At 41.6% G+C, this 23,565-nt stretch overlaps 2 protein-coding genes across 2 annotated transcripts; both read right to left on the bottom strand.

Moving 5' to 3' along the window:
- Positions 1-678: 678 nt before the first annotated feature.
- Positions 679-2,263, bottom strand: LOC133393158 (nipped-B-like protein B). The gene has a single exon (XM_061656615.1). It carries the CDS (start codon positions 2,261-2,263, stop codon positions 881-883), a length of 1,383 nt encoding a protein of 460 aa, XP_061512599.1. The 3' UTR covers positions 679-880.
- A 207-nt stretch (positions 2,264-2,470) lies between these two features.
- On the bottom strand, positions 2,471-22,050 carry LOC133393157 (uncharacterized). Its single transcript, XM_061656614.1, has 5 exons — positions 21,092-22,050; positions 3,212-3,314; positions 2,931-3,144; positions 2,694-2,836; positions 2,471-2,526 (listed from the first exon to the last, which is right to left on the bottom strand). Exons 1-5 carry the CDS (start codon positions 21,149-21,151, stop codon positions 2,471-2,473), a joined length of 576 nt encoding a protein of 191 aa, XP_061512598.1. The 5' UTR covers positions 21,152-22,050.
- Positions 22,051-23,565: the final 1,515 nt, after the last annotated feature.

Genomic DNA, 23,565 nt, shown 5'->3' with positions numbered 1-23,565 from the left:
TTACCACAACCACTCTCTCACCAGATGTTATAAAATATTTTTGAATTTCAATCTTCTTGCTAAAAAACAGCTTATTAACGGCGGAAGATTAACCTTCCGATAGTTCCATACGTTACCTCCTTGCGGTGGACGATGTGTCTGTCCCTGGGATTGGCCTTGAGACTGTCCCTGTTGTCCCTGGGATTGGCCTTGAGACTGCCCCTGGGATTGAGACTGGCCTTGAAACTGTCCTTGGGATTGTCCTTGAGATTGGCCTTGCTGTCCCTGTCCCTGCTGTCCCTGTCCCCAGGACACTTGAACCTGTAGGTTATGCTCCTCCTTGTTGCCGCTGATCGGCTTCTGGTGCTGCCCCTGATGTTGACCCTGGAACTCTCCCTGCGACAGGCCCTGGTGGCTTCCTTGATGGCTAGTCTGATGTTGCCCTTCTCCAACTGGTCCCTGGTGCTGATGTTGATGCTCCCCCTAAAAGGTACCACTCGTTAGCAGCGTAAAATCCTGCATTCTTCCTCAGGAATCTCACATACCTGATGCTGTCCGCTGTGTATTCCTTGATGACTGCCCTGATGCTGTCCCTGGTGCTGACCCGAGCTGATGGGACCTTCGTGTGAGCCCTGGTGTTGTCCCTGATGTTCACCGCTAGCACCCTGATGGCTGCCCTGATGCTGTCCCTGGTGCTGGCCCGAGCTGATCGGACCCTGATGGGAGCCCTGGTGTTGTCCTTGATGCTCTCCACTATTAATTCCTTGATGATTGCCCTGGTGCTGTCCTTGATGCTGTCCGGAACTAATAGGACCTTGATGGGAACCTTGATGCTGTCCTTGGTGTTCACCGCTCGAGCCTTGATTACTTCCCTGGTGTTGTCCCTGATGCTGTCCCGAGCTTATTGGCCCCTGATGTGACCCTTGATGTTGTCCTTGATGCTCTCCACCGTGAATACCTTGATGGCTACCCTGATGTTGTCCCTGATGTTGGCCGGAACTGATCGGGCCCTGATGTGACCCTTGATGCTGTCCTTGATGCCCATGCCCTTGGCCTTGCTGTTGTTGTTGACCCTGTCCCTGTCCCTGCCCTTGCTGTTGCTGTTGTTGTCCTTGACCTTGCTGCTGTTGCTGTCCTTGGCCTTGGCCTTGTTGCTGTTGTTGTCCTTGGCCTTGGCCTGGACGTTGGCCTTGACCTTGTTGCTGTTGTTGTCCTTGGCCTGGACGTTGGCCTTGTCCTTGTCCTTGACCTTGTACTTGTCCTTGATTTTGTCCAGGACGCTGCCCCTGACCTTGCCCTTGAACTTGACCCTGACCTTGACCTTGGCCTGGACGTTGGCCTTGTCCTTGCCACTGGCCTTGCCCTTGAGCTTGACCTTGCCCAGGGCGTTGACCTTGTCCCTGGCCTTGTCCTTGTCCTTGTACCTGACCTTGCCCTTGTCCTGGATGTTGACCCTGTCCTTGCCCTTGAGCTTGGCCTTGACCCGGACGTTGCCCTTGTCCTTGACCTTGCCATTGTCCTTGCCCTTGTCCTTGACCTTGCCATTGTCCTTGCCCTTGTCCTTGACCTTGTCCTTGTCCATGCCCTTGTCCCTGTCCCTGCCCTTGTGCCTGTCCCTGTCCTTGTCCTTGTCCTTGACCTTGTCCTTGCCATTGTCCTTGACCCTGACCCTGCCCTTGACCCTGTCCTTGCCCTTGACCCTGTCCCTGCCCTTGGCCCTGACCTTGCCCTTGCCCTTGCCATTGGGCTTGCCCCTGTCCCTGGCCATGTCCTTGTCCCTGTTCTTGGCCATGTCCTTGTCCTTGACCTTGTCCTTGACCTTGTCCTTGACCTTGTCCTTGACCTTGTCCTTGACCTTGTCCTTGTCCTTGACCTTGTCCTTGTCCTTGTCCTTGTCCTTGACCTTGACCTTGCCCTTGTCCTTGACCTTGTCCTTGCCCTTGCCATTGTCCCTGCCCCTGTCCCTGGCCATGTCCTTGTCCCTGTCCCTGTCCTTGGCCTTGTCCTTGTCCTTGACCTTGTCCTTGACCTTGTCCTTGACCTTGTCCTTGACCTTGTCCTTGACCTTGTCCTTGACCTTGTCCTTGTCCTTGACCTTGTCCTTGACCTTGTCCTTGACCTTGTCCTTGCCACTGTCCCTGTCCTTGATTTTGACCTTGCCCTTGGCCCTGTCCTTGTGATTGTCCTTGATTCTGACCTTGACCTTGTCCTTGATTTTGGCCTTGTCCTTGCCATTGTCCCTGTCCCTGTCCCTGTCCCTGTCCCTGTCCTTGCCCCTGTCCATGTCCCTGTCCCTGTCCCTGTCCCTGGCCCTGACCCTGCCCTTGCCCCTGCCCTTGCCCTTGCCCCTGCCCTTGTCCTTGCCCTTGCCCTTGCCCCTGACCTTGTCCCTGGCCCTGCCCCTGTCCCTGGTTCGATGGTTTATTTCCTACAAAATGTTCAAATTATATGAAAACCCTAGAAACGTAATGTGACACGTAAAAGTTATTTTTCAATGTATTCTACCTTGTGTACTGCCGCTTCCACCGGTGCTTGGGTATGAAGGTGCTACAGAGATGTGTGCAAAATAACAACAAAAGAACAACAAATGTGCCATAACTAAATGTGCCTACGCCCATTGGTGCTGCTAAGCCTGCCGTTGGTTCATTGCATCAAATCGTCCAACACACACACGCACACACAAACACAAAAACCCACTGGTCCCACGTACTTACCCGTCGGTGGACTAGCGCCACCTGAGCCACCGTCCGGCCGCATACCACCCGGAAACATGCCACATCCCTTCGGCAGGTACAGCTCCGTCCACGGCCGTAGCTCACCCCGTCGTCGCTCCTGTGGTTCCTCTTCCGCAATGGAGCTGCCGTGTCGAGTGGGGAATCAAACGGGAAACATTAGAACCATTTCGTCCGTGTTCGCACACACGCCAGCCCCGTCACCAGGTTCACACTTACTTGCTGTACTGTGTAGGAGCATCGACAAAAATTTCGACCGGCCGGTTCGGCTCTACCACCCGGTACCCGTGCGTATCGGCCACGTAGTGCGTCACGCGCAGCTGTCCATTCGGGTCGATATATCCGTAGCAACCGTAAGTGACACCATCGGGGCCACGTGTTTCGTGATGGAACTGTCCGTTCGGTCCCACCTCGTACCCGTACTGGTATGAACCTGGAAATTGGGGATGAAATGTGATAGCCGTACCTTTCGATGATTTCAAAGCAAAGTCTGTACTAACTGGTGTTAAAGTTTGCCTCATGGTATTGGGTTTTGCCGGGTTCATCAATCGCCACGATAACTTCCTGCTCGGCACGAACGATACGCGCAAGTATCGTGAAAATCTGCAAACAGAAAGGGTATGGTAGAATCGGTTAAAAGTGTCCTGAAATGTGTTGACGTCAATAAACCGAACGTTAGCATCATTGGACGTTTTCCACATTGAACGCCCTCCAGTAACTGCATACTTTTTGTAGCGCAAAAAAACGGCTTAACAACATTCTGCACTATCGCGTCCAAATTCCAAGCATTTGCAGCAAGCTTTTTCAATATCTCCACCGTCTACAGTAACATCCACTTTTGCTCCATTAAACAGCAAGCAAGAAATGCGATTGAAAGTTCATTATTCTAGTATCATCCTTTACGAACGGTAGATGTTCAGAGTTATGGGGTGATGGTGAGATATGCCAAACTTGTTTGTTGGTATATATGCTGTCATTTAATATCATAGTCCAAAGGTTATGAAAGAAAACAGGTCGATGCGTTTAGAGTAAATTGACAGAAAGCCATGGGAAGATTTTCGGCCGTATCGGGGAACTCGTTCATTTCATAGCCCTCTAAATAAAAAATTAGAAAATCTACTAGATTTTGTACTGCCCAACCTAGTGATACAACCCTGTCCACTCATGAGCGACGAATGGTTTTCGACGAACGAGTTCATGGATCTCATTTTTCATTCGTCACCGAGTAAAGCAAACAACGGTATGCATATGGAGAGCGAAATTAAACATCGAATTTATTCATTTATTTATTCAGTTTAATTGGACTCCATGAGTGAAGACAATTTAAGCATTAGTATCTTACTAACAGTAAATTAGCCTGCTTTTCCGTTACAGCCCGTTATTACCCGTTCCTTTGTTAACCCTTTTTCATCAAACTGTCAAAAGCAAGCTGACTATGGCTATCTAACAACGAGCTTTGTATCGACCTGTTCTTTTTAAAATACCTTGATCCTAGCCAATGAATTGGAACTTTGATTGACAATATCCCACATTTGATTCTACGCAAGAACCTCAACATTCTCTCACACTTTTCCTGTCAGTTTGGCTCTGTGAACTGTTTCCAAGCAGCACAGACATCAATGCTTCTCTGTTAGAAACAGCATGCTTAACTAGAACGACCTTTTCTAAAAGCGCAATCAACAACGTCACCTTGTCTCGTGAAGATGTCCTCCACTGCACATTCCATTGCGCGACAGTCTCTATAAATTCCTGCCTGCCATCATATGCATCACTAGTCCCCAGTTGTGCTCGCTTACAACCTGACATTTTCCGACTTTCGGAAGTGACAGTGTGCTGCCCCACCGTTGACATACAATTGTTTGCAATCGGTTCGAGCCCGTTACGAACGGTAACGTTTGTTCCTGCCAGATCAATGTGCGTCGAGGCGCACGCCGTTCCAGCAATAGGGTCCATTCCAGTCGCATCGTATCAAGAAACGCAACCGCAGAAACGCAAAAAATCAATGCCATTGTTTTGCTGTCGGTTGTGTAGTTTGCACCGGGCAGATCTGTCATCAGTAAGCATTCACCCGCGACTCGTCGCTATCGACGATTTCGACAAATATCTGCCAACCATTAGACGCACACGGACTGGAAAAGTGGATTTTTGTCTGATGATCGATAGCGAATGCAACAGGCTGGGTCTGATTTCGAAGGGAATCAGATTTAATTCGACGCTATAGGGCAATGATGCGATGGAGAACGAAAGATAAAGGAAACCTACATATTTTGCAGTCAATGGGTTATTTTCTGCTTTTAGAAATTTGACGTTGGCTTGGTAATAAGCTTGAGATTAGGGTACATATAAATTTGAAGTATTTTTTTATTAACTAAAAATCATGCTTCAAAACTGGCAGTCTGTCTAGAACGGCAAAAATATTTACCATGTATATTGAACCTTTTAAACAATTCTTAAATAAATAATCATCCTTTATTTATCATTTAAATAGCTGAGCAAAGAACCAAACTACTCAATTAGCGAACAAATTACAAGAAAGTCTTCCGAAACATTTGTGTTATCTTATGAATCATTAAATTACACCAATATCTATAATCGATCGCTTTGAAACGGTGATGAATATTTTGTACGTATTTTTGTCGAAATATTTGTTATTTATGCGTCTTCACTGCCTATCTTTCAAGGGTCAAATTTATTCCAGATGATAATATGACTACGGAATCACACTGAAACCGTATTGTGTCACAGAATTTCTCACGAAATCCATTTTCAACCAATCAAAACAGCCAATTGGCAGTCTTTCATCCGTTCCTATTGGAACCCTTTTTTCCAGGGAAACGTATAAATCGTTGTATTATGTTTTCGCTTACTTGCAAACAGTGACGGCACTTGCCTTAACGACTTATATGTCTCCAAAGCCAGCTGGGGTTTGGTGAGCCAACATTCAAGTGCTTGCGTTTGTTCCATCCAAACCTGCTCCGTACGCTCAAGGACTCGTCCTGCGGTAAAGCGCTCCCATCAAAACCCGGCCACTTTTCCTGGCACCGGCACAATAAAGGAACACGAACGATGGCCCCAAGTGGGCGTGCTGGCAATCCGTCAAAACTGTACCTTCCCTTTCCAAGAACGTCCCTTTCAAAGCTTGGGATTGTCTTACCGATGTTTTGGTTTCGCTTCCCAATTTCAAAAAATTACGCTGCCAACCGACTTCGGCGCCCGTTTCAACACACACAGTTTTAACACTTCACCAAAAACCCACATCACAGGGGGTCGCCAAAAAAAAACAACACCCAACACAAATGCACACGCAGACAAATTGTGTTCACTCTAAAGCTCGGTCCCTTGTTTGCCTTAATCGGAACTCATCGTGACAACCAACGCCCAACGTTTTGGTCGTGAACAAACACCAAAACAAAAAGTGCTTCATGCCAGGCTAATCCTTACCGGATGATGCTAACCACTCTCGACTATTCCGACTTTACCACCCGGAACATAATCAAACGGAGTCTAGAGTAAAGGATGCGTCCGCTTTTTCATGGTGCGCCATTTCTATGATGCGGTCGTTCTATTTACAGCCACCAACGCACAAATAGCCCCATTCGTGCGGTGCCAATCCACACCCTCGGGGGGACGAAGGCAGAGCGGATCTCGTTTAAAGTAGCTTGGCAAGATAATCCTTGGTTTCAAATTTGATTGCAATGAAAGGTAGGCGCCATTGTTTCGTCGCTCGAATTGGTCGGTGTCGCGTTTCAATGGTGCTTGCCAGTACCGGTGCGGGTTTTGAAGAGTGTAAAAATTGTAATGGAAGCTTTTAGGCGTAAGGATCAGCAGCAGTAGCAGTGCTAAAATGAGGACCTGTTTCCATGCAAATAAAGTCGTATTAAGTTTAATGGTTTTGTGAGAATTTAGGTTTATGCCATGCTATTACACCAAATGAAGACTATTAAAGAGACAATTTTCATAACAGATTTATGTTTCATATTTAAAAAACGCGCTTCATTGCATGATTAAACTATTTTAATCATAAAATTACTAGCAAACCATAACGTTGGCTCCACACCAACGTTTATGTCAACATCTCAATTATAGGAAAACATGAAGCAATGCAATCATTTATTACTGAAAATAATGTTTTTTTTTCTGTGGCGGCCTTATGCTAGCTGACGAGCTGACGACCGACATGAAGAATGTTTCATCTGGTTCCTTTATTTATTTTAATTATTGCTACTACTAAAACCTGTACGTCTGGTTAATACATAAAAAGACAAAAATCAGCATATATAACCATATTTAAAGTACTTCGAAACAAGTAAGCTATCTAAGTTTTTGCAGCTTTTAATCGTTAATGTAATAATCCGAAAAAAAGATACTTGATTGAACAATTTACAACTTTAATCACTGGAATATCTTGTGCTCTAGGGAATATGTTCTACCGGAATATCTTTGTGTAAGGGCTTCTAAAGCTAAAAATAATAGGGCTCTTCACGATGCTAGTCAATTTTTTGTATGAAGGTTGACAGTTAGAGGCTGAAATCATGTAAACACTCCATACAAAACCACACATAAAACTAGCTTGCAATTTTCAGTCTAGATTATTCTAGCCTCAAAGGTCGAGTACCTGCTTGTTTACACGGTGGTGTTTTCATTTATCCCAAGATGCATCAAAGAGATCAGGTGGTGGAATCTAGAATCAAAGTGTATGTAGTCCAGGTGGTCTCATAGCATGTTTTTATAATCAAATTTTAACGTCACTTTTTGTCAGGACGGGTGAAAACTTTTTAATAAACATTTGTCTGGTGGTTTGAAGAATACACAAAACATTCTTAGAATCTTCATTCAGAAGCAAAATCAATAAAAATCAGTTTTCTAAATTCATACACCTTGGGATAAGCCCATCTGTATATTATACCGACTTAGATAGCTGCTCGAAAACTAAACTAACCATCGTTCTGGCGAACTCTTTCGTCACTAAGTGTTGATGTATCGCAGCTATACCATCGGTTGACATCACTACTACAGGTATAAAAATACAAAAATAAAAGATTAAAAATAAGTTTTAATGTACTACAAAAATGCCTCAAAAACGTAAGGTTAATTTCATAACTCCTTTCATTCAAATTTTAATAATAATGGTAGATATGAGTAATGAAACAAAATTCGGGAGGTTAAGACATTTTTAGTGCATTAAAAACCGTGTTTTTAATTTTTTTATTTTTTTTTTGTATTTCTTGTCTTACGTGGAGAGAGAAAGGTAAATAGCAATAGAGAAAGAAGACACGTTCATCTTAGCAACGAATAAAAACAGGGGAGAGCGCAATCTAGACCGGAAGGTATATTTCAGAGAGTTGGTGCGAATAATGCTCGTAAAACATGGCGATGTGACGAGCATTACATTTTCATAGCCAAAAGTAAGCGACTTCGATAAAAAAAGTGTAATAATAATAAAAACGTGTAAAATGAAACATAAATAATCTCAATTTTCATACAACTCCCTTCGTTTGATGGAAAGCTAGATAGATATTCATACTGAAAGCCATCTGCAACGATCTACAGAATGATATAGACGCTAAAAAAATAAAATATATACTTTTAAGAAGAGTTTATTTACCAAACCATCGCACCGATTGGGCCTGCAAAGAGTACCGTCGCCCATATAACAGTGCACAGATCAAATTTTATTTTCACAGCTAGCTTTTAATTACATTACCCAACGGCATACCCTACAGAGTTGTTTATGTAAAGCTTGGACATCTGATCTATTTGAGCAGCAAATGTAACGACATTCATGCATTAGTTATTTACAGCAAGACCTAACCTTTACATCGTACTTCAGTATCAGTAAAACATCACACATTGTGCACAAAAATAATCATCTCAAAATCACATTTACTCGAACCAACACAACCGACCATCCACACAAGTAAAGCAAACATTATTTACCAAACCATGTTTGCTACAGTTTGCTCGTACCCAGACGGCATAGAGTGCGACACTGAAACCAGTGCATACCGTTCATCTTGTGTTTTGCGTTTATTCAATTACAATTATTTCCCCAACCAAGATAAAAACAAAAAAATAGAAGAAAAAATGCGAACGGGTTCGCTCCGTACGGCTTTTGTATCCTTCCCGGTACAAACAACGAGGCACACTGTACATTTTAATTCAATTAATGTCTTGCACTTATCTTGTTCCACTCTGCCCTTGCCTGCCAGGCCAGTGAGCATCCTTAGTGCTGCCATTGATCTCCGTGCAATCGCACGTTGCCCCTTTTTGGAGGCTTTGGAGGCGGTGCCATTGCCCGGGATAGAATATTCTACTCGGCTCGAAGCACCGTGCTGTTGGCGGTAACATGATTATGTTGCCCCATTCTTTATCTGCAGCCGGTCCCGCCGCATACGCATACCTCTCTTGGTTGGGCAAATAGCAATCGATTCACTTTCAGCACCTCCAAACCACCAGGTCATGTCGGATGAATAAAAGACCGACACCGAAGCAAGCGCATACATTACTTTTATTCTAAGTGGTAAATAGCAGCAGTCCGGGTTGCCGTGTTGTCCGAAGCATACCTATCGGAGTGTGTGTGCGTTGCATAGATTCCAACACTGGTTGCATGTAAACTATTTCGGATGCTTACCTAGTGTCGCTTAATTTGCTGCATTTTCCTTTGTTCCGGCACTTCTGGCCACACAGAGTAGACTCTTCTATTCTTCCCCCTAAACTCATCTTTAACACCAAGAGTGATGAAAATTCCTCCACTGAAACCAGCTAGTGCTACTGCACAGCGAAAACGTTTGTTTGTGGCACTTGCTTGCCACACCGAGCACACTTCCCGGGTGATTTTTTGCTGCAGCCTTATTGCTAGTTGAAGTAATTGGCTCGGCTGTGCATTGCCCTGGAGACTTGGGCACTTGAACGTTAGTGTCATGGTTGTCACCGAGGTAGCATTCCGGGAATTGAAACTTCAGACAATTCAGAGTCAAGCTCTGCGAGACGATAGATTGGAATACTCAACAATCCGAAACAATTTCTAGTACGTTTTGCTACTCAAAATAGTTGCAGAGAAGGAATTTTCCATTCTTTTCCAGTGAGCATGAGTAAGAAGACAATGAGGAATAAAATAAAAAAGAAGCTTGAAACGAACATTCAGCTCCTCATCCTTGGCATTGTTAGTGGAAGCTTTTCTTCAACATGTTTCATCGATTTGGCAGAAAGTTACACTTCATTCAACATGGATTGTTTGTAGGATGATATATAAATATTTCCAGATTTTAGCAATTTAAATAGCAATGATGTTATGAATCAGGGGCCTCCAAACTTTTCAGCTCGCGGGCCACATTGCTTCAAAAATAATTATGTTGAGGGCCATTTGACGCTACCTTTAACTGATGAGTGAACGTTTAAATCTCGTTTTTATAATAAAATACCAACGATACTGGTACAGTTTCGTGTTACTAAAGCTTGATTTTTGTCTAAGAAAAGTAAAAAATACATTTTAATTTTAAAAATTCATAATAACGAAATATTTATATTAACTCTGGCAAAGTCATCGTGGGCCGCATTATAAGCTCTTGAGGGCCGCATGCGGCCCGCGGGCCGTAGTTTGGAGACCCCTGTTATTAATAATGCGTTATGAATGATGCGTATAGACTAGTGAATTTGCTCTAGATAGTTCAGTAGTTCCGCTGCCTTGAGATATGAAGGATAAAAATGGTGTAAACAAATTTTACTCGAGAAACTCGAGAAACGAGAAAGGTTGGCATTCAACACAAATTATTTGAGGTGCTAATCCTACTAAACCAGACACAACCAGACAGGCCCTGCTGTAGATTCAATGGTTAATATGCTTAGTTTATTTTTATTTTGTCGTCTCTTGTTAGATTTATTCAACGGAAATGATTTAAATTTAAAAAAAATCTTACAAAATATTATTCAACATCTGTTCTTACCAAAATCTTCATAGCTATAAAAATTGATAAAAACCAAAAAATAGAAGATTAATGATGGAAAGAAAGAACGGCATGGAGTGGCACATGGTTCATATTTGTGGTATTTTTTCGAAAAATAATTTTTAAACTACTGGTTTTTGTTGTGCATTCAATTGTTCGGTTTTTCATATGATTGGTTTTATAATTCTTTGCATAAACTAAACAGGGTAAGTGTTGTGGCTAAAGCACCAATTATGGCTATAACGAAAACTATTTTTGCTCTTAAAAAAGCAATTTGCGTTTTGAAACTACGAATGCATCTTTTATTTCAAATATGATAATTATAAAACATTTGTGCTTCATTAGTTCCGTGCTGGCCACTTCTGTTTGTTAAATATCACCCTTTAAAAGTGTGTTGTCAAGATGTTTAGCATCTCTTACCATTTAGCTAAGAACAGCGCTGTAACAAATTAAAGATTTTGAAGTAACTACCCATAGTTTTTCTCTTAAAATCACCATTTTGATGCAAAATTAATTATTGTTATTGTTATTTAACGACTTCACACCGAAATTTATTACTTCATCGAAAAGATTTCATCGAAAATGTGCCTTTTTGTTTGTCCATAATAGGTACAACTGAACATCTATGTACCAAAGTGTGAATATGTGTTTTAAGAATCATTTATTTGTAAAGTGTTATAAAATCGAATCATCAACATAATGCAGGCTTGAATGACTTTCATACAAAAAAAGCGAAATCTGAAGCCGCTCGTGTCGCCATGTTACCAAATGCGCTCTTGTTCTTCCCTGATCGATAGTTGTAGCTAATCGTGGCCAGAAGTACGTTGGCCAGAAGATAGTTGAATATTGGCTACGATTATTCATTTAAGCAAATTCAAACAGACCACCCTGATTTGTGCTCCTCTGCGTATCGCGCTGAAATGGTTGCTGGCTTCGGTATAGCTTCGGGAGCATGTGATATGAAGGATTATCAGGTGACATGAAGTGTCGTCAAACGCGATGTTTGAAAGTTGTAAGAAAGTCAAATTTTTTAAGGATTAGTCCCATCTATTTAGCGATTAATTGAGCGTGGCTATCAATAAAACCAGTGATTTAAAACGGATATGTGAAACTATTTCTATTACGTTTTAATGGTGTTTACATACTTATAGTGGCGAAGTGAACGTATAATTACTTGATTTGAGTTAAAACAATGGTACAAAATCATTTTTGGTGTAAATATCCAAGAGTTTTGGCCTACAGCCACAATTGGTAAAGCTATGGTGAATTACTAGGAAAACCATAGCTATAATTGGTACCTTGCGAAGCAAAGTTTAAATGAATTTTTAACCATTTTAATAAAAAATAAGTCAAAACTAAAAAAATACCCTTATGTTCTACACATTTTACGCTATAACAAAACATATACACTTTTAAAATTTTACTTTATACTAATTTTTATAGGAGTAAAATCGGTATCTTGATGACGTAATATATATAATTGGTACACTTACCTCAGATCAATATCGCAAAAAGACGATTGAAAATCTTTCTTTCTGGTATATTGCATGTCATACGTACATGGGAATGAGACAAAAGCTCCCACAAAATCGACGTTTACAAATTGTAATTGTGTGGCAGCGTAAAGCAATCATCTTGTAAGTCTTCTATTAAGCAAACATACACCCAATAATACATGCAAAGCAACTTAATTGACCTACTAAATACGACGCCCAGGGGACAATATTTCACCATCGTAAGCAAAGCTCGCTGACTTAGTAGTAAATTAAATGAAGGTAATTAGCTTCGCCCTGGATGAAGGTATCAATTTTTTTGTTCCACCACTCTGAAGGTAAATAAACAATAATCATTTCACATAAAAAATGAGTGTGTGTGTGTGTGTGTTTTGCAACGGTTACTTTTATTTACCAACTACACTCACTACACCGTTTGTTTCACTCAACTCGTGGATAAGGATAAAAGCTCGACATTACTGTCGCCCGCGACGGCCATTACCACCGTGCAAACCGGGTCAAACCCACGGCAGACGATGGTGATACAAATTTTATCACCCTCTAAACGGGCCTCCCGGGCCAACTGCCGGAGATGGTATTAGGCAACGGGATCGCAAACGACCGAATGGCCAAAAAATGTATAAAACCTCTCACTCCACCCCGTCGACTCCACCGAATGATTAATCCAACGGAGGACCGATCGCCTCCAACCGCTCCGGGACCGTTTCCGTTTCGTTTCCGTCGAGTGGTGTGGTGGTGGACTTTTTTAAGGGAACCACCTCATATGACGTAATGTCCAGCGGGGCGAAATAAAAAGAGCGACGAAAAATAAAAATAAAAAGACGCTTCGCCCACTGACGACAGCGTATGCAAAGCGTCTTTTCGGATTAGAAGACGAGTTTGAAGATTGAAGGGGGAGGGGAGGGGTGTGCCGAGTTGACTGTACACCCGTGATTTATTGGGCTATTTATTTGCTCTGAGATTTGGCAGTGCACGGCGTACATTATGATTGATGTCGAGAATGAATCGCAACATAAGGTTGCCGTTGAGTAAGGGAATGGCATTGCAAGTGTTTGTAGTTCACGTTTGGGGTTTACATTTTAATTTAAAGTAGCCATTTCTGGAGAATGCTTTAGTTTACTTCCGTTGTTTTCCGTGCGCTACTACTTTTATCGCTAAGCTCGACGACTTCATAGAATCCTAGCGAAGGTTAGAGCCTAATCTTATTAACCATCAGTCGACAAACATTTCTCTGTCCCAAAAACCAAAAACAAAACGAACCACCAACACGGTATGGCACCTTCGCTATTGTTCTATCGATTTTCGACTCGTAAATCAATTACCTTGTCTTGCTTGTCAATTTCGCAACGGGAAAGCAGTCCGGACTCCGAATTGTTGTGGTACAGCGACAGTCAATCAGCCCGGACGTGTCCGGAACGACCGAGATCAAATGGATGTGGAGTATGGCCAAAAACAAAAAGTGCCAACACACAAAAGAAAGACATCAAAGGTGTGCAGCAGCACAACCTTTGGGGCAGATTTGAGATGTGTTTCAAGGATTACCGCCCTCGGTATCGTTTCGATTCCGGCAAGGATATGCCATAGCAACACAACCACTTATCGACAGCCTTGCTGGAGCGTTAAAAAGGACGATTGACATGAAGATTTAAGAAGTGTATGTGGCTCGCTATTGGACAGCTAGTGAAACATCCATTTCCCAACACTGGGTGTCAGTGTAGCATGCATGGCATGGCACAATATACTTTTCTGACACCACAAAAAAGGGATCAACGGGAAACAACACCACTATGAAAAGTTCCTTTGTACAACGTATCATGAATCAAAACGAGAAACATCTGACAAATCTTTTATACCTGTTTTCATCACCTAACTGTAAGCTCTTGCTCTAAGTATGCCAGCGTCATTTTTTGAAAGAAAGCAATCAGAACTATCTTTCTGAAAACTTAGTGTTTCTTTGATGTAATTGATGAAGTGAACCGATGTACTAATGAATTGTTGAATTTGTTTAATAATTAAATATTATGATTGTTTGGTAAATTGGTAAATTATATTGCATATCTTATACAATCAGACTTCTGCTATTCAATTACTGTGAAAATAATTTCCGGTCACGTTTTATTAACACTTAGGCCCGGGAGTATGAAAATGTTGCCGGAACATATGTTGCCAAATCGTATGGACGAACTGTCAAAATCATGTTGCGGGAACATTTTTGTTGCAAGAGAAACAAATCGATTTGTTTCATGTTTATTTGTTGCAGTAACATTTTTGGACTTGTTTGCACACCAAAATTTTTGGACTTATTTTTTTAAATAAATAGGAAAATCCAGAAATGTTGCCATTGAACAAATGTTGCCGCAACATGTTCATAGACCAAGGCCTTACTTTCTGGCTTTTGTTTGTATGCTTTTGTTTATGTTTCTTGTACATATTATTACGCTTTTAATCATTGTTACCTGTTGAAATTGTTACCTGTTTAAGTTTAAATCTCAAGCAAACGATTTTATTTTTGCAATATTTAACAAAAATAGTTACTATTCATTTATGTTGCTTTTTACTTGCTTTGTTTATGGTTCATATTTCATATTCTAGCATTTCTACAGTACCTTTTCGTATAATGATGTAATTGATGAAGCAAAGCGGTTCATTAAAAAAATATTCGTATACTTTTCTTGTTATTCTTCTTCTTCTCCTTCTTCTTCTTTGTCTTAATTTTCTATTTACTTCCTCTTCTTTTTATTCTTCTCATTCTTTCTTTTTCTCTTTTTTCTTCTGCATCTTCTTCTTTTGCTTCTTCTTCTTCTTTTTCCTCTCCTCTTTCTTCTTCTTCTTCTATTTACATAGAAATAACTATTTTTATCAATGTTCTAAATGATTCTTTGTATATTTTTCGTATTTTGAATTTAAACATGTTGCAATACTTATATTAGCATGATGTAGTAACGAAACATGTTCACTTTTGTCACACGGCACCAACATCTCACACCTAATAATTGATATTCTGAAGATATTGACAGCTCCAAACAACAAAATAATGCGTTAACATTCCCTTCGGATCACTTCTTATATCCCTTCAATCATGCTTTTGAGAAGCTAACAGCGAAAAAAAAACACGCTATGATACTTCCCACTTCCCTTTCGCAAATGCCACTCGCCGCTAACAAACATAACGCAACGCGAACGATGCGCCCCATTCGCCCGCTCGACGACGATATCCTTCACATTTATCTATATCACGGTGACTCCATCTCCTAACACCACCACCACCACGCTGTCACGCGGTTCGAGTGGTCCCGATGTGTCGTTGGACCCACCACAGCAACAAACAGCATCATAGCGCGAGCGTGCGCACACACAATGACTAAGGCCCGTACAATGTCCGCCAAGCGGCTCGAGCGCCGCTAAGCCCATCTCTTGTGTGTTTGGCCGCAAAATCATGCTCTCTCGGTGTGCTTATTTTTATTATAATTCGCGTAAACACACTCCTTACATGGGGTGGATACGTCTGATTTGTAATAACCACTGGAGGAGGTTAACGTACAAGTACAAGTCATCTGCTCGATGTTTGCTTACCCTCGACAAAGTAAAGTTTTATCATTGCATTAGATTTCCCGTCCCGCGTGCCGGACCTTGAATCACCGTCGTTGAAGACGACCAACCAACCAAACTGAAAAAAACACTATCATAATTTTTTACGCGCAAAAAAAAACTCCTAACAACATTCAACAGATGACGCTCACGAGCGTTTTACGGGGCAACAGCATTTGGCAAAAGTGAAATGAAAACTTTAAACACATCTCAAGCTCCCTCAACGCGCGCCGGTGGATGATCACACCGTAAAACACCTTCCGATGGCCTGCGAGGCATCACCATGGACGCGATCATTGTTAGACCAAAGCGTGGTAACGATCTTGATTAAGCATCATATAAATTTGAGTAATTTGTCGTAAACAAAAAAAAAGGTGACCGGGTGGTTGGCGATGGTCACCCGGTGCCCCCAGAGCATGCTAAGTTTGGTGTTTGGAGAGTCCTCAGCTATACTCAATTACGATCCGAGCCGCCACCGTCACTTGAGCAATTATACTTCTGGGACGATTTATTCCTTTTATGCTGCCTAAAAGCTTTTGCCCGACTGCTGTACCCCTTTTTGGGCTCAGGGTTGTGCTTTTTTGCATTCCCAGCAGTAACCTCAAATTGGAATCAGTTGAGTTGATAAAATTAATAAGAACGGTGCGAAACTTTTGGATTGCGGCACGTTTTGTCTACTGTAGTCGTGCGCGCCATCTAGTGGAAAAATTGTCCATCAAATTAGTGTCCCAAGTGACTAGTAGTGACGTTGCATTGTGAGGAATTCTTTCTTTGCTGGAGCTTATCGTCCCTCCCCCCTCGCTGATTGAACGACGCAAAGGTTGAGTGCGATCGTAAAACAAAACACACTCCATCAACATAAACCGGCTCTCTTCTAAGGCCGGCAGCAGTGGTTCGATGGTTCTAGTCGAAGCGCACCAGCATAGGCGGAAGTACGCTCCACCCCCACCCATCAAATTTGAAGAAAAAAACAATGCGTGAAATGTGCGTAAATGCGCACGACGAAACGATGTGAATTTGACACCGATGCTGTCAAACATGGACGTGGTGGTGTGGCTGTTGTTTCCCTCCTCTACCTTCTCTTCTACCTCCTTTTTCGTTCCTAAAAATGGTGACTGCTAATTACAAGCACCGCGGTGTGTGCACGGCCAACTCGAGTCAATAATTTAAATAATTTTCAATCACCGCCCCCCGCAGTAGGTAGGCTACAAACCTCAGTTACAAATCAGTTAACAAAAGATTGCAAACGGTAAGTGACCCCCAGGCCCGCGCGGTGCAGCGATGGGGTGGAATTTGTTCGCACCCCTCCCGGAGCTGTGTGTGTATGTGTTTATGTGTGCTTTGTTTGTTTCCACAAGCAGCCGTTTTTTCCCATCGGGTGCCTTTGTGCAGATCTGCGACGCTCGCCACTTGCCGGTTCCAACCACACAAACACACAATCAGCTGATGCAGCCGAGAAAAGCACGTGGAGCACGCCGAGTATGACGATGGGGTCTCTGCTGTTTCACGGATGCCAATGTCAATGGGTCATTATTGGCTGATAGCAGCAAACAACAAGCAAACCATTCGATTTCAATGCCAAACAGAAAATGGGGAAAACGACACCGTTAGGAAAGAGGTGACGTAGGTAGCGGAATTTCTGCACGTGTGAAATTTTAAATAAATTGTTGGAAAATTACAATAATTTACAAAAAGAAACCAACTCCAGGTGTGGATTGAAATTTGATAGCTACCTAGAGGTAACATATCGCCACCAAATATGGCCCCAAATGCCATCATTGCGAGAGATCGGTTTAATGTCAAATCAATCCATAACATATGAATCGGCAACTTTGGCTTTTAAATGCTGGTACAACAGATGATGGTAACTTTTCCGCGTTCTGTATCAAATGACGGCGGGTCCCTGTGGCCAAGCCTTAGTTTTTACGCGTGTGATGATTAACTGTTCTAAAAGCCATCTTATGTTTCAGTGTCTCATTTGCGGGATTTATATCGATGATTATGATATTTAAGCGGATTATAGTCGGTGCCTATGAGTCAGAACAACTGCTGCCATTTTATTTCATTTTTTCATTTTTGGTACAGTATGTCTGCAGGATGAGATTAAAAACTGCAACAAACATATATTATTTCAGACTATTTCTCAACCGCTCGTCTGAAAGATGTCAGATTTATTCCAGAAAAAGCTCATTATATTGTTTACAAGTACAATAGTTTCAGTGTGACTTTTTTTAGGAAAAAAATACTTTCATCGCCAAGAATGTGCCAAGATATCGCAGAATCACTTTCGTGCAGCATGCAGATGAAGTCAACCATCGACTACCGGAAGGCCATAATTTGTACAAACATAAATTTATTCTAACATTTGATCACATTTCCAACAGTATTTTTCATTTACTTAATGAAATTTTTAAAAAATAAGATTTTCTTTTTTTAGCTATTTCATCTCACCCTGTACAGTTGGAATAGACTATGTGAAAGTTATGACCAATTAAAAATCGCAAATTTGATAGTTATAGAAATAATTCAGATAGTAAAATCAGCTTTAAAATTTGAAATCAATTAGGCTTAAGAAAGGCGATTAATGTTCTTGCTATAGTTAATACATCTCCATAGCCTATTTAAATTTAAAGCATTTTTGCAACCAAATCTTTAAGTGGAATTATTTTCTTATCATTAATATTTTCTTATTCTTTTCTTTTTTTTCCATTAAACACTCAATTTGATTGTAAAAATTGGACCTTCTCTTTTGATTGTTTAGCTAAAACCATCAATACATTTATGTATTGATGGTTTACCATAATACAATATGTAATTGCAATAAAAATTTCATATGTTAACAATCTTTCTAATATTGTGACTTCTTCTACTTGGCATAGAAGAGAAATAATAGAAAAGAATTAATAAAATTTAAAATTTGAAATCAATTAGGCTTATGAAACATAATTAACGTTCTTGCTATAGTTAATACATCTCCATAGCTTATTTAAATTTAAAGCATTTTTGCAACCAAATCTTTAAGTGGAATTATTTTCTTATCATTAATATTTTCTTATTCGTTTCTTTCCAATGGAAAAGAAGGAAACAATTGTTTCGCGTTCTTAAACACTCAATTTGATTGTAAAAATTGGACCATCTCTTTTGATTGTTTAGCTAAAACCATAATACAATAATTTAGCTGATGGTTTACCATAATACAATATGTAATTGCAATAAAAATTTCATATGTTAACAATCTTTCTAATATTGTCACACTAAGCAGACACATGCCGGCCTATACAGGCTTACGAGACTTAATTCATTGCCAAGCAGTCGGAAGGTCAATCCTTGCTACGGGGGGACGATCCATTCTAGGCTTGAACCCATGACGGGCATGTTATTGAGTCGTTCGAGTTGACGACTGTACCTCTGGACCGCCCCCGAAATATTGTGACATATTGTGAAATAATGGTTATTTGCCAATTGTTGCACACTTAAGCCAACTTATTTCATTTCAACGTTGCAGCCAACGTATTTCATATGTTTGAGATGGATAAAATCACAATATGCATGTTATGCGTGCCTAGTATGCATCATTATTGTTAAAAACTATTATGTTTAATTTATTAAGGCAGAAAAACGATTGGTAATGGCAAGACAACTGTTTTTTAACCTATTCAAAAATCCAATTGTTGCGCATGTAAAAAACTCAAAATTATATTGCTGCACACACATTAAATAGAAATAATAAAAAAATAAAGATAAATATAATAGCATTAACTACCAAAAAAGGCTATTTTGGTGACTTTTTACAAAAAATTGATGATGAGTATTTAAAGGTAATCTTTTTTTTTTAAGTAGCCACTGGTATAAATCAATCTTGTTGGCTATTTTTATGCGAAGAAAGTTATACACATTGTTTATCATGAGCTAAATTAAGGTGCAAATAAAATCATTCAAAATACATAAAAAGTTGCGCATGCAAATACAATCCAATAGAAGAAAACCCTCCACCAAGATTGAGTCATAACAATAATGTTATGAAGCTTCAGGTGTATCGAATTCGGCAAACCCAAACTGCACAAACGCTAATTAGAGAACGCAAAACGCCATCTACTAATACACCCGTCTCGGCACACCAGGTTCTCACGCGCGGCATTGCGCGGCATGACTTCATCCAATCAAACAGACAACGAATGCGACATCCTTTCTAAAATATTAGCAAACAACAGATTTCGGGGAAGATGCTGCAAAAAGCAAGGCACAGTGCGTTCCGGCACCGTTGAGTTCGATCCATCCTATGACATCCGCCGATGCACCCATAAAGCTCAACCGCACACAAACTCGCACCGACTGCGCTAAAATTTATCCATTCCGATAGGCAGCTCACCCGCGCGATGCCGCGCTTTCGGTGCTGTGCGACAGTGGTGTGTGTTTATATATATTTGTTCGATTGCATAATTGATTGTCGCGAGCGGGCGCGCGCACGCGCTCGCCTTCGCCACCAAACACTCCAAGCACAAACGGGGTAAAAGTCCCGCTAGCAGATACGATCGTTTGACAGGGGGACGAGAGACCGCGCGATCGAGTGAGTGAGAGTGGGTTGTCTCAATCCCAAAAACCAACCCAAAAAAGAAGACTACTCCTCTAACGCACGGACCCTACCTGTGCGACACCTTTGCCCGCGTGTTTATCGAACGCAAACTCGCCGAAAAATTTGAATCTGACCTCGGTCGCATCTTCAGGCGCTGGCACGAGTGTCATCCTAACGTGGTTAGCGTCTACTGTCGAAACAAAACGCCCCAGGGAGAGGGAGAGATGGTTGAGACCTACCACAAGGAAGGTCTAGCGAGAGCTAAAATGTCGTACACTAAACCCTCCACCGAATGTTCGAAGCATTTCGGCCTTTGCCCGTTAGTTTGTCACTTCTCTTCCCCTCCTTCGACGATGGTGCTTGGATGGCGTAACGATGTGCGGATGGCACACGCGATCGCTTATCGAATAATTCCACCTCCACACCTCCTTTCCAACAAAAAAAAAACACTTCCGACACCCGGCCCGGTCCCCCGAAAGCAAAACGTGATGTTTTATTACCGCGCCGGTGCCGGTGGTGCTCAGCTAATATGTGTTGACCTTTCTCTGTGTTTTTGTTGTTGTTGTACTACGAAATAATCACCAAATCATCATCATTCGCCGCATCAAACGCAGCATGCGGCGTTATCACCTTTCTGTACTATTCCCTCTTTCATATAGACACACTAATTAGTTTTTGTTTGCAAAGATCAGATCCACCGATAAACTCGTGGGGGTTCGTCGCCTATTAACAGAGAAGAAAGAGAAAAAAAAGATCACTTACCAGTAATGACGCTAAACAGCGCCATCTACCACCACCCAGCGGTGACATATTGACAGTCATCAATCAGCGCGTAATAGTGCAGAGTGTCAACACGCGGGTGCACACAGCGTACAAACAGCGCCAGCGATGAGCGAACCTGCTGGCAAGTGCACTACTTTGCGTGAGCAGAAGCTACCCCGGATCTTGCTTTGGGAGTTACGAGCTTTGAACGGCTTTGAACACGCGCTCGTCACTTTTTCCACGAACCCGTACTCTTTTCCCACACGAAATGTGTATCCAAACACACACACAAATCACACACAAATCATGCACAAACACTTAAAAACACACCAACACCCACTGTTGTGTTGATCTAGCGGTTAGACCGTTTGTGGGTGAGGCTTTCCAAACACGCCGACTGGAAGTTGGAGCTGTTGTGTGCGGGCAGCCCACGGATTGCTTAGATTGAAGATTCGCACATTCTTTTGCCACGCTCACTGTAAGGTCCGGGATGTACGAGCTCACTCGTCGTACACTGCTAGCGCACACACCTCGATTCTGCTTCGGACTGTCGCCGCACACACCTTTATGTCGGTTCGATTGATTCGCGCAAACACCTCAACAGCTCCCTTGCTTGGCGCCCTTGGTCTGAGGGATGATCTTTCCTCACACACAAAAATAACCACTGTAAGAACGATGGACCGCGCTTCTTAACCGGTGGAAAACGACTGCATCCTCCGTGACCGGTAGCGGTGCTTTTTATATCATCCTACAGGAACGAACGCACTCCCGGTTCGTATCCCGCTGATCCTGATCTCTCCCCCTGCTGAAGCACTCACGCGAAGAAAATTTGCACTCCAAACGGGAAACAGCAGAACGGAAGCAGGGAAATGTGTGAGCGCCACCGTTTTCGTTCTCTCAACTCGCTCTTCTTTTCTCTTTTCAGCGCAAGATTCGCGAACTGCACGGTACGACCATTACACCGTTACTGGCGGGCACCGGGGCAACGTTTCCATTTTAAACCGCGGGCTAAACCTGTGCGGCTCCCACATGCGTTCGCGTTGTAAATGTAACGCACCACTCAGCTGGCTTTGAAGCACTCACGCACCCGATCGGGGTGGGGTTGAAGCGTTTCTTCTTTGGTCGGTTCGGCGATTGGAAGCGTTATGCTGTTGCAAGAGCGCTGTTCGTTCCTGCACCGGTCACTCATGATCGGTTTGCAGAAGAAGGAAGGTCAAGCTTTGCGCGAGCTTTCAATTGCTGATGCGGTTGATTATGCTTGAGTGATCGTGAGTGTTGCACTTCGTGTTGGATCATGTTGAACAAGCGTTTGCAAATTGGTGATGATTATCTTGTGCTGTTATTTAATTTGGGGTGTTAATTTGGTCAGGTACAAACACAAGTAACAGTAGAACGTCCAGGATTATCCAGGAGCGGATTAACTGGTGGGCGACTTAACCATGCGCATGAATTTGACAAGAATAGCTGACAATTGAATAACAGTTTTTTTGTGCATCTATCTAGTTAGTAATGATTAGAGCTTCATTTTTGTTCAAGAACAGTTATAATAAACAGAACAGAACAATAAAACATATTATTCATTAATCAATTGGTTGAGAGAAAATTGTAAGTATAACCATCTTATTTTATATTTCTTCACATATTTGACATTTCTTGAAACGTAATCCGTTGTATTATATTCTTATTGTAAAATTAATCAATTTATGTATTCTTTGTGCGTATTTTTTTTTTTTTTTTTGTTCAGTCCTTATAATTCTATGGAGTATAAATAAAGCCATATCATGTTCAATCGATTAGAACTGACAATAATCCAAAGCATCAATGTCTAGATTACACAGCGGTGGATTAAAACTTCCATTGTCAGTGTTGTGATAGTTGATAGTGTACTTTTTAAGGATGCCGTAGGAGCATGAAAGTAAAAAAAGTGAAGTAACGGGGTTCGTCGCTTGTTCACCAATTTCCATATTAGACCGTGTTTGAATATACTTGAAGGGTGTCAAATAGGCCCCTTCGGAATGTTTCTCCATATTTCCAATAGTCTATCACAACTCCCTGCAAGAACACAATTTTCGTTGCAAAAGTTATTATGTTTGTAGCTTACAGTTACAATGTTACACCCACCGTAGCGAAATTATTGGTAGTGGAAAAGAAAGCCTAAAGATAATCCTTTAAAATCACTGTTTTTGTTTCGTCCATCAAAGTGAAATAAATTATTTACGACACCTATGCTAAATGTGCACAAGCTTTTTACAGTCCTAATATGATAAAATGTTCGTTCGTCTTTCTTTTATGCACGATTTATAAGATTTTATTTTTTACGCTTCATTCCAGTTTAATATTTGAATGCATTTTTTAGTGTAAATCTTTTTTTATATTCAGGAGTATTGGTACATTTAATTATTATTAAGCTAAAAATGCAGTTCAAATGATGAATTTTTATTAATATTTTTAATTATTTCATGTTGTAAGGTTTT

This window comes from Anopheles gambiae, chromosome 3, assembly GCF_943734735.2.
Source record: "Anopheles gambiae chromosome 3, idAnoGambNW_F1_1, whole genome shotgun sequence".
Lineage (NCBI taxonomy): Eukaryota > Metazoa > Arthropoda > Insecta > Diptera > Culicidae > Anopheles > Anopheles gambiae.
Note: the sequence above shows the minus strand (reverse complement) of the source record. Positions and strands in the feature narration are given on the sequence as shown.

Excerpts from the sequence above, each read along its gene's own strand:
- LOC133393158 (XM_061656615.1), bottom strand. The coding sequence starts at position 2,263 with ATGGACAGGGGCAAGGACAGGGACAGGGACAGGGACAGGGACAGGGAC.
- LOC133393157 (XM_061656614.1), bottom strand. The coding sequence starts at position 21,151 with ATGACTGTCAATATGTCACCGCTGGGTGGTGGTAGATGGCGCTGTTTA. Across the intron at positions 3,315-21,091 it reads GCTGTTTAGCGTCATTACTG|ATTTTCACGATACTTGCGCG; the intron begins GTAAGTGATCTT and ends TTCTGTTTGCAG. Across the intron at positions 3,145-3,211 it reads TGAGGCAAACTTTAACACCA|GTTCATACCAGTACGGGTAC; the intron begins GTTAGTACAGAC and ends CCCAATTTCCAG.